Genomic DNA, 16717 nt, shown 5'->3' with positions numbered 1-16717 from the left:
TGGGCTGGTTTGCTCTGACGTATTTCTGTCTTGTTTTGAATTTACCTTTAGGTCATTAATAGAAGTGAAATTCTGTTACTGATGTTTGACTTTAAAAGGACACATTTCAGATTCCTGCTATACTCTCTGACTACTACTGTGTAACTGTATCCTTGCAGTATATATCTTACATATTTTGGTGAAGTGAAAAATAAGTAATTTATATTTTAATTTGCTGTTAGAACTTGTAGAATTCATTACCTCTGCAGAAGACAGTGCGAAAACAAATCTTAGGAAAAGACTGCACAAGATTGTACATATCCTCCCCATTTTATAGAGGAAGTAATTGATACCTGAAAAAACACAGCGTGCCTGCTGCAGATAGAAGAAAAAGTTTTGTGCCTTCCTGGCTCCTAGATCTGGGCTTAGTCACCCATTTCATTTTCAGTTATTTGGACTAATTATCAGCAAGATGGGCCACACTTCAGTTGTTATGCTTCTGTTAACTAAATTGACTTTGGAAGAGTTACACAGATCATAGCAGAAAAAAATTGGCCATATGGTTGTTCATCTCAAGTTCAATATCTGTGTATTAATAACTCCATAATGCCTATTACTCATTCAAACACTTTTATATTTTACAGATTATTGCTCAGTTGTAACACTTGTGGACCCATCAAATGTCAAGTTAACATGCACTCTTTTTAATGGAAATCTAGATGCCCTACCAAAAATTTACAAAGTTGGAGATATTGTTCGATTTCATAGAATAAAGGTAGGTACTAGAATGTGGGGTTATATGCTTGCTTTTTTTCAGTGAGAGGACTGTAGCGATAATTTAATTCTTCATGTGCTGAAATTAACACATGGAGACATTGGATAAAACAATTGAGTGATAAAACAACTGTGGTTATCGTATGGATCAAAACTGGAAATAAACTATCAAATTTTTTAAACAACATTAGAGCACTAAGCTAATACCTCTCTCTTAATAAGTGTTAGATGTTGTGACAACTCCAGAACAGCATTCTTTTTTTGAATATTTTTTGAACTAGTTGGCAAAAAACATGTGGTAGTACTTCTAGGTGAACAGAATTTAACTGACATAAATATGCACAATTTATTCCTCTTCAAATTAATAGAATGGAGGGATTACTTTAGAGCTTCTGTTATGCAGCAGTTTAGATCAGCTGGAGAGTTACTCAAATGTAATCTATCTGGGGCTGTTAGTGTGCAATATGCTCTAGCTGCTGCTTTGATGTTTATCCTGGCTTACCCTGTATTTATCTGTATCAAAGGCCATGAAGAAATCAGTGTTTATAGCTTTGGTGCTGCTTCTGCTGGGTGTTTTTGTTATGCCTGCTGCAATTCTATAGGGAAGAGGAACCACACTGCAGTGACTGAATGGAAGTCTTGTGATGCTGGACCATACTTAAAGAGGTGCAGAATAGTACCAAAGGCATTTTTTTACCATGTTACATATTAATGTGCACGATAACCATACATAATTATATAATTTATTTTTGCGTAAGATAATTATAGCAAAAATGAGTAAGTGTCCTGAAAGAGGCCAGTTAAAAAAACAGTTTGCATACTAGAACATTCTGGAGAGATCTGGAAAATTTAGGATTGTACAAAAGGATGATGAAAGGGACAAGGTTCAGTAGTACTAAGCATGTATGTTTTGATATGCTGTAGCAGGAGAACAGAGGAAAAAAAAAAAAACCCAGCATGATAATACATGTAAAAAGTGGTAAGATTTACCCAGTAATTGAGATTTGTACCACTGAGATTATTGAGAAAGAACTTGTTAGGATTCAGAAACAATTTCAGTTATTCATGTATATTATACATATAATATAAATATTTACAATTAAGAGAGAAATTAGCTAGCCTATTCTGGGTTAGTATAAAGCTTCCTTAAGGTCATTTTTATGTGCAATTAGAATTAGGAATGGAATTACATTTAGATTTTGAAGCTTGTATTGCTAATCAGTACATGAGATGTGTTGTTAGTCTTTGGACGTTCATTGATTTGACTTCAAATGGGAAAGTCTTATGCTAAATTTTAAATTCTCTCTGAATCCAGTAGGGTGTGTTACACAGATATACTTGTTTCTGAAATTCAGTGGAGGTAGAAACATGTTTAGCACTTCTGAAATCAAAATACATATTTTATAATATATGCATGAAAAAGGAGACGGTAGAAAGGAGCCAGATTAAAATAAAATAATTGAAAAGTTGAATGTCTGTGGTAGGTTAGTAGTGGATTTTTTTGTGACATGGGAAGTACAGGTTAAAAAACCAAATGAGCACTTTCAGGGAAGTTATGTATGCGCCTTCTTTTATGCAAACCTAATAGTGTCTCAGCTCCGCTATTTAATGTAAACTTACTAAGGAAACCTATTGATATAGTACATGTAAGGAACCTCATCATTCTCCTGAGTTGGCAACAAATTTTTGAGGAGACCATTCTAAAATCCTTATCAACTAGTACTTCATAATTCTCCAAGATGATGTTTGAGTATTTAAAGATAGGGTCTGTTAATTCCACCCCCTGTCCTGGTTTAAGGTAGAACCAATTTTGTTTTCAGTAATTTTACTTCTCTGTTAAATCTCTTCTAAATAACGGCACTCTCTGAAATGAACGGCATATTTTTCAGACAGTGTTTGCTTCCAGAGTGATAAGGTCTGATGTTTATAGTTAATACCAAGGAATGGTATGCAGAGAGGCTCTTGCTTATACTTACTGCTGTAACAACCAAGGTCAGCTCACTTTGATATGTACCAATTTGGAGGGTCAGAAGCATAAGAGTGTAAAGGCGTCACACCTGTGGGGAGGAGGGGACAGGACAGGTGACCCCAAACTGACCAACAGGGTATTCCATCCCATCTGCATCATGCTCAGTATAAAGCTGAGGGATCAAAGGAGTTAACTCTTCTTCTTCAGTGGCCTGCCGCCAAAGAGGATTCTCTTTGTTGGCTGCCTTTGATCCGGATCCATGTGTTCCTGAATCCAGTTCCTGTCAGTAATTGAGTCCAGTCTGGGACTTTCCCAGTACCTGCCAGTGATGTGATCATCATCCTGGGGGCTCGATACTGGTTTTGTATATATTGTAGATATTTAATTACTTGTAGATAATATTATTTTTTATTTTTATTATTAATATTTCATTAAAGTAATTTTAGTTTACTTTTCAACCTATAAGTGTCTGTCCCTTCTTTTCTGGGAAAGGAGAGAGAGTTGTTCATTTAGTGGCGAGCCCAGCCTGAACCAGGACACCCCCACATACACTTTCTTTTTTATCACAGCTGAGCTGTTTTAAGTGTTTTCCATCCCTAACTGACATCCAGCTGCTCACAATCCAGATCTCCTCAGATGTATAAACTGACTGTTTAATGGCTTTCTAATTTAGTATGATTTGGAGTCACTTAATTGTCTTTTTTGGATGGGGATGTTTTGTCTACCCCCCAGGCTAATGAACGGTTACTTTGGAAATTTTCTTACTTGATCTGAGCAGGTAAAAATCTGACAGAGAAGCCTGGTGCCCACTGCTGGGAGTGAAAGTGGAAGAGGTGGGACACCTTCCTCTCACCTACAACTGGTGTAGTATGTGCGATTGCTGTGCAATGCTGTTTTCAATTCAAAAAAGAAATTTAATTAGAGTTCTAATTACACTGTCTGAGGTTCCTCCTTCACTCATCCTTTTGTCTTCAGGCCTTATCACCACCTCTTATCTTGCTGCACAGAAAGCAATAGAGGGTAGCAGAGACCATAGTCTGTCAAAACTCTGCTTACCAATGAGGACAGATATACATAGTCCTTACAGCATGTATTCACATTTCCTGGATATGCTTATGAGATACTTCCAAGAAGTTGACATTAATAGCAAACACATTTTAAAAATGACTGCTCCCTGCTGCACTCTTAGCTGCTAATGAATAACTTCTCTTCGTAGTAACATAGGTGTTGGCAAGGTCTGATGATTCGGAGCTAATAAGAACTTAATGGAGAGGATTCTGTTGGAATTACTCTTGGTAGAGAATAATTTTATTTGCTCACTATTTGTTGCAAAGAATGAAAATTTTAAATGTCTTAGTGACAGAATTGAAAGATTATCCACTTTTAATTACATTTCTGTTAATATTTCTTGAAGTGCATTTTTATGACTTCTAATGATGATTTCTCATGAATTATAGTACTTAATGAATTGCATTTTGGCCTTCAACCACAGTCAGTGCTCTGCAGAGATGACAGTGTGGGGGATCCCCCCATCCCTCAACATAAAAGTTACGCCTGTGATCTAATTGTCTGGGCTCCCTCTGTCTTCACGGCAAAGAAGGAGTTGTGCCAAGAGGAGTTTTCTTGGAACTATTTTCTTATGGTTCACTGTTATGCTCTTAATATCTTAGACTTAAAGCCTAATATTTAAGCTGTTAAAGAGAGGGCAGAGGCAACCTGCTGGGACCGACTAAATCTGCAATATCTTATCCTCACTTGACTTGGGAGTTCTGGCGTATGCTCTGCCTTTCCTGTATTGCTCAAACCCAGCTATGACAATAGAGTTGTTAATTTCCTCATTGGCTTTTCTCTAGTATTCCTGATTTCCTCAGAGGTGATTCATAAGCAAAAATTTATTTCCTCAGTCCCAGTGAAGTGAACTGGTATTTGATTTCGATTTTAATGTTTGGGAATTGGAGAAAAGTGAAGCACATTCTTAGTTAGGTGTTCATTTTGTTCAACATGCTCTAGTTGTCCGATACAATCACTGTCTAGGATGTGTTTTGGTGGGTCTTTTTTCAGAATACACAGCATTAGAGAGCTGTGTCACTCACATGGGATACTTGGAGGATGAAGGCCAAGGGAATGACTTCTCATTCTAAACTTTACTTATATGACTTCCTCTGCATAATGCAGTCCCTCTAGCAATTACAAAGATCTAAGACTTAATTCTCTAGCTTTTTGTCATAGTAATCTTGATACTATTCTCCTCTGTTACTTTCATGCCTTGGCTTCTTCCACAGATAGGCTCCAGTTGCTGGGGTGTTCCCATGTTTTAAAAGCTCTGCGGTTCAGTTCAAACATGTCTGAAACCTGTGTTGTCTTGGACCAGTGGCTCTTAGATGCCACTCCATTCTGTGTTGGGTACCTGTGCAGTCAAAAATAGAATAGAAAGAACCCAAGGAAATAAGCTGAATACCTAAGTGAACTAATTTTTTGTCTTGACACAATGGAAAACCTGTATTTTGTTTGTGTTTTTCCATCAAGTCCCTGCTTCATTTTTCAAGTTAAAGTGCAGTCATCTGTTTCCAAAACCTTATGCTGTATGAATGGGGAAAACTGAGGAGCACACCTTTGTGACTTGGAACCCCCATCCCTTAGCATAAGGTAAATTTTTTTATCCATCTCCTACAAAGAAATCCTTTTTCATAGCCATCAAATATAAGAACATATCAGAAGAGTTTGTGGCACCTAGTATATTGGGTTCTTTTTTTTTGCACATATCCCAAGTTTCTGTCTTGGTTTTTGACTGGAGTTTCACTTGAAATATAATCCATATGCAGGCATTTTTCCCAAATTCCTATAGATCTTTTTTAAGATTCAGTACAATCAAAATATGTAATAATCAGTGCTGGGGAATTTTATGGATCCAGCGATGGTACACCTTAGTGTATGGCAAAGGGAGTGTTTCCAAGGATGGTGGTTGACTAAAAGAAGTGCATTATTGAAAGAGTTTACCTGGGGAAGTTCTGGAATCTCCATGCCTGGAATCTTTCAAGGGTCAACTAGCCGAATCCTGTGACACGGTGCTGACAACAGCCCTGACCTGAGGATGAGGTGGGAGTTAGGGTCTCCTGAGGTCCCTGGCCACCCAAATTCCTGTGGTTCTATGATTGATCCCTTTTCAGTGCAGTCATTTGTAACCCTGTCTCTGCCTTCATAACATTCAGATCAGATTCTGTGTTTGAGAATGAGGGGATTTTTTTGTCAGTGCTTATTTGCATAAGGTGTCTTGCTTCTATGTCAACTGAACCCTGTTCATGTCACACAGAGTGGCATGTGCCTATATACATGTGTTTAACTGAGGGGAATACGTTGCTTACCACAGTAACTATAATTCTTGCAGTAGATGATTTTGCACTCTTTATTTCCCTATCACTAGGATCTCACGTATACTATGTTTCTGCAGTTAAGGGAAGACTGGGTAACAGCATGTGAACGTTGATCTTCCATTATTTTGTTGCCAACCATGAATCACAGGGATCATGAGTTTTTGATTTCTGCTTTGGTAAAAGATACCTTACAATGAGGTCCTGAGCTGAATGTATACTCAAATTGGAATAGAATTTTGGACAGTGTATTTCAGACAGTGCAATAGTTCCAAGTTAAAAAAAAAAACAAAACAAAACAAACAACAACAAAAAACCCAAAACAAAACAAACAGAAACCACAACACAATTTGGTGTCTTGAAATAATTTTATGTGTAAATAATAATCAAGTTTTAAGCTCAATGTACTCATGTTTCAAAATGCTATCTTGAATTCCTGATCTTTCCACAAATCATTAGTTAAATTTAAAATTTAAATTTAAAATTTTTAGAAAATCTTACTTCTTAGTATAAGAATTTGTACATTAGCTTAGCATATGTTGGTTTACAAGGCATTTTTTTTATATTCTAAGATGATCTGTGACTGCAGTGTTTTTTTAATAGTCCATTGCTTCTGCAATTTAGAAATCAGTTTTGATGGAAAACTACCTTGGAGATGCTATTATTCTAGCTCTTCCCTACTTACTATCGCACTTTTTTCTTCTATTGAGTGAAGTGGATAACAGCAGCTTCAGTCAAAAAAAAAAAAATAATTCAGGTGGTTTAGGTTGCTGTAAACCTATTTATAATATTTATTTATTTGCTGTATTTATAAATATATAGTTTTCAAGATCAGCTTCTTTTCACAGGGTTAGATAGTTGTACCCTATAGAAATCACTAGAGTTTATTGTCCATGCAGTTTGTTGAGGTGACATTTCACCTTTTGTTCTTTAGTTTATAAAATCTATGCCAAAGACTCCTGCAATATGTGTTGGAATTCACTTGCCTGATTAGAACAAGCCATACACATTCTATCTGCTCCGATTTGTTTAGTGATCGTTATTTTTGGATTTATTTAAAATTCTTATAGAAGTTTTTATGTGATGGCCACCTGCCTCACTTACCTGTTCTTTCCCCCCACTGAATTTTTTAAAAATTCCAAAGGCGCCTAGAAATGACAAAAAAAATCTACTGAGGGGGAATTGTCATATATACAAAAATCTCTGATTAGCTCTTTTTCCTAAGTTTAATTCAATTTCAGAATTGTTTGTGTGTGGAAAATATAACTAGTTTACAGTATCACTGCTTAACATGATCTGAGATCTACTTGGAGTGCCATAATGAAACAACATTTGCCCATGGATTTTGTTCATTTTACACTCCAGTGATTTCTTATCGCTTTAGCAATGATTTGTTTTTAAAAGACAAACCCAGAGAATATGTTGGCCGTCATCTGTTCTGTGGGTCTGACATAAGTAATTTTCAGCTATGAAATATTTTGTTCTGTAACCCATTCTACATTTACTTTTCCTGTTTGTTCTGTTGTTCACCAAATAATGTTGTTGAATGTTTCTCCACATACCTATGCCTAAGGACATTTGGTTTTGCTTCAAGATCATTGGTAATTTTCTCATCATGACACTTCAGGTTTACCTTCTTACATATTTCATTTCTTTTGTTATTTTATAACTGCTTTTCCCTACACTAAGGCTGATTTCAAATCCACTAGGAGATTGTCAGGATGTCAGGAGTACCGTATGTTCAAGCACAGCCTTGTGAATGCTAAAAACATGACATAAAGGATTTGGGAAATGGGGAAAATAGTCTGTAGTGAAATATTAGTGGAAGCCCAGGGACACAAAGTAGTTTCTTGAACTGGTTTCCTGGAAGGTTTAAAGCCTTCAAATAGGCTAGAGGTCTAGGACAGAATTTTTAATAAGAAAGAAGTCAAGGCATTTTGATGATGATTTAAAAGAATTAGTGGAAAAAATAAGTATGTAAATTGGCAATTAAAACATTTTGAGAAACATTTGAGATGTCAGACAAGATACTTAAAAATATACTTGAAGTATCTTTTGGTAGCGGATGAATGAGTAAGTGATGAAAGAGTTTTCCTCCCCTCTGGGTGTTACCTATTTTGAGAAGGTAGGGAATATAATGCTAGTGGCAGCAACTAAAGTAAATCTGTGTATTAGATAACATCTTAGTGTTATAGTGGAATGTTTTTTCCCAAGTCATGGGTAACGGGCATGAATTGATTATGAAACTATGTATTTTCCTGATTTGTCCATTGGTGTTTCTTGTGTTTTCCATATTTAAACCTAAACGTTAAAAGACTAATGGTTTTCAGAAGAAAAACTACATCATGGATTGATGTGCTCCCATTGGTCAGGTCTGGAGAATGCTTAAGTCGGTGAAATTTTATCCTAATGACATGATTCTTAATGCATTTGTACATTATGTCAAAGTAGAAAGGATTAAAGGAGTTTCTGTCAGCAAGATTGAACTGCTTTGTTTATGAATTTCCAAGGGATACGTGAATTGTGTGCTTTTCAAATTTCGGTGGTTTTATAAAATTTAGGCCTAAATTGTTGGCGGTGTTTGTGTAAAAAATGTTGCTGCTTAGAACTTCTGTCACATCTTTCTGTTTTTTAAATCAGTAGGATTTTCAGCCATTTGAACACTGGGAATCCTAGATTATATTGTCTCCAAATGCTATATTCAGAAGTCTTGTTGCTTTTTTGGTAGGCAAATTTTAATTAAAAATGGCTGGATCATAACAGCCAGTTTGAGATTTCTGGATAATGAGTCAGGCAGTGGTTTGATATATATAAAAAATGTGCAGGGAACAATAAGTCTAGACTAGATCCTTGAAGGAATGCTTCACACACTGTGTTCTATATGGTAGCAGATGCACAGCTAAATCAGCAGGATACAGGGGGCCTGCCATTTGCAGGGCAGTAGACATAAGAGTAATTGTGAAAGCTGTATTCATAATTCAAGGAATGAAAGCTGGTCACTGTTTGCTTTATAGGAAAAAAAAAAAAGCTCCTAGAACTGATGTTTTCTTTTTCAGTTTCTTAATATCAGGAAACAGGGCTATTGCAAGAGGCAGAAAACAGGAATTCGTAATACCTTTGCTCCACCATCGCTCTGCTGTGTGACCCCTGAAAACTAATTTCTCTTGTACCTCAGTTTCCCCATCTGTAAAAGCAATCCTCATGTGTTCCCCACACAAACACTTTGAGATTTGTGAATAAAATACTTTGCACTGATGTTCAGTATTTACCGGTGGGTATTAGTCTGCCTTTGTAAAAAAATTTTGTGTTAGATTATGTTTTCAGTTTATTCACTTTGTTTTCTTGTTAATGTTAATTTCCTTATTTTGTTTTTATTTTGACTTGTTCTCCGAATAGCACTATGAAAAAGAATAATCAATGGTCCATTCTTCATGCACATGGTAAGTATGTATATCTTGATGCAGTGCAACCATTTAGTTTTTTTTCTTCATGCTTTGTTGTAGATCAGAGAATACAATGGACAGATGCAGGGAATTACCAGTGTGGGATTTGCATCCTTGACATTTGATGGAACTGTTGGAGCACCCGTAGTTCCTCGAACCTCTAGCAAAGTGTACACTTTCATGGATGAAGAACAGAAAACCATAGAAGATTTACGTATTTGGGCAGCCACCAATCTTTCCATCTCTGGACCAGCAGCAAAATTGTCTGGTGTTCAGCCAATGCTGTACTTTGATCTCACTTGCCAGCTGGTAGGAAAAGCAAAAGTGGATGGATCTTCTTTTCTTCTAAAGGTATATTTATTTTTTTTTAAATAATTTGTTTTATTTATTTTTGACATTGTGATTCAGTTTTTTGACAAAACAGGCATATTCGTTGATTTAAATAATGTTATGTAGATACATATTTTGAGGTTAAGCAAATTTATGATCCTTGACTATTTTGTTTCTATGAAAACAAAACAGAAGTCCCAGTTCTCTTTAAAGTTGCTCATCTGATTTATTTCTTTAGAGAGCGTTTGTAAGATGGCATTAGCATGGATCATCGTTTCACAAACATTTGTAGGTAAACGCTGACAATATTTCTCAACTTTAAGAAATCTTGTTGTTTTAAATTTTAACCTTGTTTTTCAGTTAGAAGCAATTATTACTCATTTTTCTAGATCTGCTGGATATAATTAATGCAGTAAGTAGCACTATCTAGAAAATTAAGGAATGGATTATGTTAGCTATCTTGATGGATTTTAGGTAGCTTCTTTTACTTATTTATTTATGCATCAGCACTTTGGGGATCAGTGCTTCCTAAAAGTACAAAATGCAAAGTGCCACACAACAGGAGAGTACTTTCCAAGGATGATCCTTAACATCAACTAAATAAAATGGAGGTCTGCATAATTTTCCTTGGTTTAGCTCCAGATGTATGGGTCAGATGTTATTCTGAAACTCCTTTGTATTTCTTCTTCTTTCTTTTCTAAGTTGGTTGTTCAAATGTGAGTGAGTGAACAGCCAATGTGAGTGATGAACAGCCTGTTATTTTCCATTTTATGACTTCCTAAAATTGGTCCTACTGTATTAAGCTGTATTGTTACAACATTTTTAGAAATGACACACTGCATTATTACTTCATTAAAGCAGTGACGATTATTCTGGTGCAGAACAATGCATCCACTACACAGAAATAAACTTTAAGTGTTATCCTATAATATGCTTTGCAGCTGTTACAAATACTTCCATTTAATTATCCCTTGTCAAGTAGATGTCAAAAGAGACCTAGTAAAATTTCAGAACTTTGTGGACTGTAGTTAAGTTGTTCATTAAGAAGTACATGTTCAGCATTGAAGGGCCCTTTGCAAGGACAGAGACAAGTGCTTTCTTAAATTTCTTTACACTTTTTTCTGTGTAGATCTAAAGTTCGTTTTGTACAGTGAAGATAATGACTTAGTTTCCCCCCCACCTAGGACAGACTTTGGAAAGTAAAAGTTTGAAATCGAATAACAGTAGATCAGTTTTTCTGATATGTAATTCCTTTGACAGTATATTTTTTTAGTAGTATAAAATATTAAATACTTGAATCTGTATTTAAATACATCAGACAAGCTTAAAAACGGTAGATGAACATTTGTATGTTGTTGCTAATTTCCTTCAATTTTCAAGAATGGCAAAATCCCTTATCAAATGTTGGTTGTGATAGAAGAGAAGACTTTTAAAAAAATTATAGACAGATCTCTGATTATTTTGTTGATTTGCTAAACAAACAAAACCCCAGAATTCAATACTAACTCAAATGGGGTGATCATTAAATATGATTATTATATTATTGTGGTTATACATTTTATAATAATGATTTAAGGTTATGTCATTCCAAGTATATCAGTTATATCAATGGTTGGTTATGCTATAAAATACTACTTTAAGCATTGAGCTCCTGTAACTAGTGAGGATTGCTTCAAAGACAACTAAAATGAATTTCAGTGATTTTGTGCATCACCCGTAGCATGACTTTTAATATTACACTTGATAAATTAATTAGGATATGCACGGCGCCTGAGGCTGACATAAAGACGATATCACTAACTTGTTAGTGCCCACCTTTTTCTGAGAATTTGCTTATTCAAACTGATGGAGACTAAGAAACTCACACTAGGAATTATTCTGTTATTTATGCCCTTCATAAGAGTTTTACTATTATTCTTTCCTTCTGTCTGTCAGTTAAATTGTCTATGTTAAGCTATGTCGTACAATTAGTGTATTCTGCTGAAGAGAAATGGGCTTCATTGTGTCTCTCCCGTTTCAGTGTTTTGCTGACCATGCAAAGGTTGTCACTAACTGTTCCTTAGCTCCAGTCTGTTCATGACTAGTAATGGAACCATTTGCTGTTTCTTATCCAGAATTAATTAAATCAGTGTTGGCTTTTAGACTAGTGGTGGTTTTTTTGAAATCAGGGCTTTTGGGTTTTCATCCATAAGTTGAGTGAAGTGAAGCTGGCAAGCTCTTGAGGTAGAGAGCTTGATCTGTTTTCATATTTGTGCAGTAAAAAACAAAACCAACTACTTTTCTAAGGATTTTTTTTTTTCGTTGTAAAGAAAGCTTCCTGGCTTACAAATTCTTCTAAAAGGTGCCCTGATGCTAGCCCGATTTGTTCCTCTGGTGAAGAACATTTTAAAGCTAAGTAGTCATCCTTGTATCTGAGAGGGAGCATTCAGGTTATTTCAATCCATTTGTCAGATCCATATCTTAAGTGTAGAACTAACAAAAAGTGTCCCAAGTAAAGCCAGTTGAAAAATAATGGGAAACTTGACAAACATCAGGTTCTTTATTTTGTCAGAGTGCCTAAATTCATAATATATATGCACTAAATCTATGTTTCTGAAGCTTAGTTCAGGAAGAGGTTTGATAATTAAAGCAATCAATTCAACCTCTCTTTCAAAGGTGGTTTTAAGTATTTCATGGTATAGGATCAGAAGGTAATAGGCTTTTTTTTTAATCTGTGGCAGCATATACCACCTCATTATCTGGGTCCTTCAGAATATACTCTCATTTGGGAACGTTAATTTGATGTTATGGGTCATTTTCACTGTGAACAGTTTTCCTTTTTATCTCTTGATTTCGGATGAGTGTTTCAACCATGAGTTATTCTCAGTGTATTTACACATATCTTTGCTGATTCTTAGATCTTTTCCTGTGGGTCCTTTGATCCACAGCAGTTAAGCGTAAGGGGTAGAAACCCTTTAAAACTTAAGCTTTGGTGTCTTATTTTTTTTCCTCCCCCTCTGCAGTGCCTGACTTGTGGGACAAAATGCCTTGGTATCACAAACGGTCTGAAAACTAGCTTTTGTTGAACCTATGTGCATGAAATCCTATCAAATGCAGCATTTCAGAGTTACAGTCCAAATGCCTCTAGATTTTTCTAGGTTTTTCATTTTCTATGCTAGTATATCAGACCATTATTTCTGTTGTCTTTGGGAAGAGTATATCTTCAGGAACTCAGGAAACCGTAGCTTACAGAATTTAGCATAAGCAGCTATCACTAAAATTTTAATGTTTGATTTAAGTAGTAAATCAAGTAAAATTTTGGTTCCGAAGTTCTAATTCTGTTAGTAATCTTACTTTTTCACAATAACTTTGATAGCTCAAAGATATCTCTATTGGTATTTCAATACGTAACTGTATCAAGAACTTACCTTTAGGCAAAAAAATTTTAGAATCCTCATTATTAAGTATATGTTAAATACTGATGTTTTTCTAATGTGTTCTGGATAACTAGCAGTGTGTATTGATGTAGAAGATCATCAGTTGTTAAGGGAGTATATGCTGTGTACTCAGTCTTCACATACTGTAGCTGGAGTGGTTAAAACCTATAGCAGGATTAAAATGTTAAATATAGGCAGTTCTGCATATGGTGAATTCTAACTGCTGAATAAACAGTCGACGTTTTGCTAGTGGTGATTTTTTTTGTTTTTTAATATTAACAAATCCCAGGTCTTAACACTTGATCATATTATCTATAGAAGTTATTTTATAGTCTGTGGGTAATTATTATTGTTGTTGTTATTATTATTTATTTATTTTAAAAAATCTAATGAAATGAAATCTGATTTAGGTAATTTAAGGACTTTAAGACTGAGATTCCAAGTAAGATTTCTTATTGTTATCAATTTTTAGCCAAACAACAAATTTGTTAAAAAAAATAAAAGTTATTTAAAATCTCAATCTAAAGCATTCTGAACATATTGAAATAGTTCATTTGCATTGCAGGTATGGGATGGCACAAAATGTCCCTACCCAACATGGAAGGTGCCTGTGGAAGCAAGAGACCTGGAAGGAGAAAAAGTTCTTCTTCATCAGCTGCGAAATCTAACAGTGGACATTCTAGTCTATGATAACCATGTACAACTGGCAAAATCACTTAAGGTGATGCACGGTTTGGTATTTCTACTTTTCCTTTTGTGGCCTATTTTCTGCTTAGAACTCAACTTCAGAGAATATATCAATTCAGCTCTGCTGTTAGTTTCAGATGTTCCTCTTTATCTTTCACGTTATTTCCCACACCTTTTATTTGAATGCAAAACTCCTTCAACATGTGTAAAACAGCCTCATTATCCTAAAATTGCCATGAAAAAAACTTCTCCCAATTAAGCAGTTCTTTCCAGACACTGGAATCCTGGGAAAACAATGCACTCAGAAAATGTATTCTGTGCTTTAGAATTACTTTTTAAATTATATAAAGTGGGGTTAAACTTGTAGTCCCATTAGAGGCCTGTAATTTTGAAGTCAGTAAAAGATTTTCTGTTCTATAAACTTCTGCAATTTGCAGTACAGTCTTCATTTAGTGGGTCAGTAATGTTGATTATGCTTAGATAGAGAAAACAACAACATAATTAAACATTTGATCTTCAGCAATACTGCCATCTTGCTTCTGAATCCAGTAAATTACCAAAGAATACGTTTCATTTTATGTCTTGCCCTCTATACCCAAGCATCATTTTTAAGAAAGTTTTTACCAGAAAATTAAGTGATAGTAATTTGTTAGGCTGGGGCTATCAGCAGACATGAGATCAATTTGATATGTTAATGCCTGTTCATAAGTAAATAACAGAGGCAAAATAACTTGCCTTTGTGTAAGAATTTGTAGCAAAACTTACTCACAGAGTATTTCATTACTTACAGGTTCTCTTTGCGATTTTGTCCCTAGTAACTGGTGTAATCTATTGATAGAAATAACTGCTGATGTTCCAGTGAAGCAATATGTTTTTAAAATTAAGGGGAAAATATTAAAATATTGATAGAACATTTTCTTGGGTAGCTGATGATACTCCCTTTATTTCTCTCCCACTTATATTCAGGAATTCCTGTTGAATACGTGGTACGTGGGATGTCTTCATCAGCTCACTCCATTATTTTTTTCATTCCTATGAGCCCTTTCTTTTTTATCTCTAAAGCATCTGTGCCTTTTCTGGATACTGCACTGTGTAGCAGAAGCTCTGATATTAAAGGAAACTGTTAAGAAACGTGGTTTGACCTACTGAGCAGCACAGGCTGTTTTTCTCCTTCTGGCTATGTCCAAAGTTGCAGTAGTTTCACTCATGCAAGCTGTACAAGTTTTAAGTTATGTCATTTTTTGAACACCACTTTTTAGTGGATTGTCGTAGTGGAGTTACTGAAGAGAAAGTGCTGATATTCTAACAATTAAACTTCAGGAAGATTTATGATGTTCAGGTTGCAATGCGTGCAGTTAATTTTATTTTACAAAATAATCTAAAGATAACATTTTGGGAGATTCTTTTTAAATACTAATGGAAATCACGTTATACCCTAAGAAAATATTACTCTGTGTTAGTCTGTATAATATTTATATAGTTCAGGGTCTTGTTATGCAATTTTTTTTAAAAAAGTCATTTATGTAGAAGTATAAAACTGGAGAGTGTTTAGTGTATGCACCTGCACCTTTCTGAGTGTGAACATGCGAACAGTGTGGACTGAAACTGTACTAGATGTTTTGCCAGTTCATGGTTTCAGAAACAATAAAAGGGCACTATCTTTCAGCTGTCTCTTCTGCATTTGACAGTAGCTTAGAATTGCCTTTTTTAATGTAAATTGTTACAGAATTGTTAGGTTACACTCTCCCATGTTGTTGTGTACCATTTGCAATGACAGTTGCAGCTCTGAAATGATGTTTATGTATGAACAATCTGTTTTACGCAGCCTTGATACCAAGAAGGGCAGATTGAAGAAAAAAAAAAAAATCAACACTCTGAAATATTTGTTCTTATTTTAAAATTGTATCTGTGGGTGCATGTTCAGACAAGGAAGCTCTGAGTAAGCACTATAGTCTAGAGAGACTGGGTAATGTATTACAGTGAATTTTTAGCAAACCTTGGAGCACAGCGTCAGGGATATTCCTGCAAAAGTTTGTTAACAAGCTCCTTGTTTGGGTTGTCTGTCCAGAGAACACTGAAGATATGAGCATTTTATCCCATTTTCCGAGACAGGAAATAATATTTACAATTTTCAATGGAGAGAACTTTAGTAATATTGAAGGTACGCTACAGTTGGTACCGTAAGTAGACATTTGTCCCCTGTATTTACTGGCCTCTTATCCTGCTGGGTAAGATTGTGGCTTTTTGGTGTTTGCTGCCTTAGTAGAACACAAACAGAATGTTCAGAAATCTCATCTCTGAAGTCAATTATTTCCTGGGGCATAAAGACACAAGCAACAGTTACAATTAAGCAAAGACAACAGCGTTCACTGCTTTTTCCCAAATTTCCCTCTTCCTCTGGCTACCTGGGCTGCATGAGGCTTTCTCGTTACTCTAGGAACCCCAGCCTGCAACAAACTCTCTGGAGTACGGTTGCTCCCCATGGGTTGTAGTTCTGTTGTTCTTCAGCCATTCTTATTCCAGTTTTTCCAGAGGTTCTCAGGATTGGCTCAGACCTTGCCATATAACTTGGGAATAGGTCTCTGACATGGGTTTCTCCATCTGGGGCATTTTACTAGATGGCAAGCATCAAGGTGAGTCAGTCAGTGCACAGTAGGGGTCCAGCTGGCCACAGCTGGTTGGAGATTTCTTTAGGTACTATCATTCATTGAGTATGTGGTACTGTGCATTCCTCTTATGGCTTGACACCAC

At 35.6% G+C, this 16717-nt stretch overlaps 1 protein-coding gene across 3 annotated transcripts in view; it reads left to right on the top strand.

Annotated features, from left to right (window-relative positions):
* The window catches only part of POT1 (protection of telomeres 1), a 72793-nt gene that overhangs the window by 35033 nt on the left and 21043 nt on the right, over window positions 1-16717 (top strand). For all 3 annotated transcript variants that reach the window (XM_074168459.1, XM_074168456.1, XM_074168458.1), the window contains 3 exons: window positions 624-754; window positions 9594-9884; window positions 13845-14000. In XM_074168459.1, coding sequence (XP_074024560.1) covers window positions 9615-9884; window positions 13845-14000 — 426 coding nt within the window. In that variant the 5' untranslated portion in view covers window positions 624-754; window positions 9594-9614. The remainder of the gene's footprint in view (window positions 1-623; window positions 755-9593; window positions 9885-13844; window positions 14001-16717) is intronic.

This window comes from Numenius arquata, chromosome 2 (genome assembly GCF_964106895.1).
Source record: "Numenius arquata chromosome 2, bNumArq3.hap1.1, whole genome shotgun sequence".
In the NCBI taxonomy this organism is placed as follows: Eukaryota; Metazoa; Chordata; class Aves; order Charadriiformes; family Scolopacidae; genus Numenius; species Numenius arquata.
This window is presented reverse-complemented; position numbering and strand designations above follow the sequence as displayed.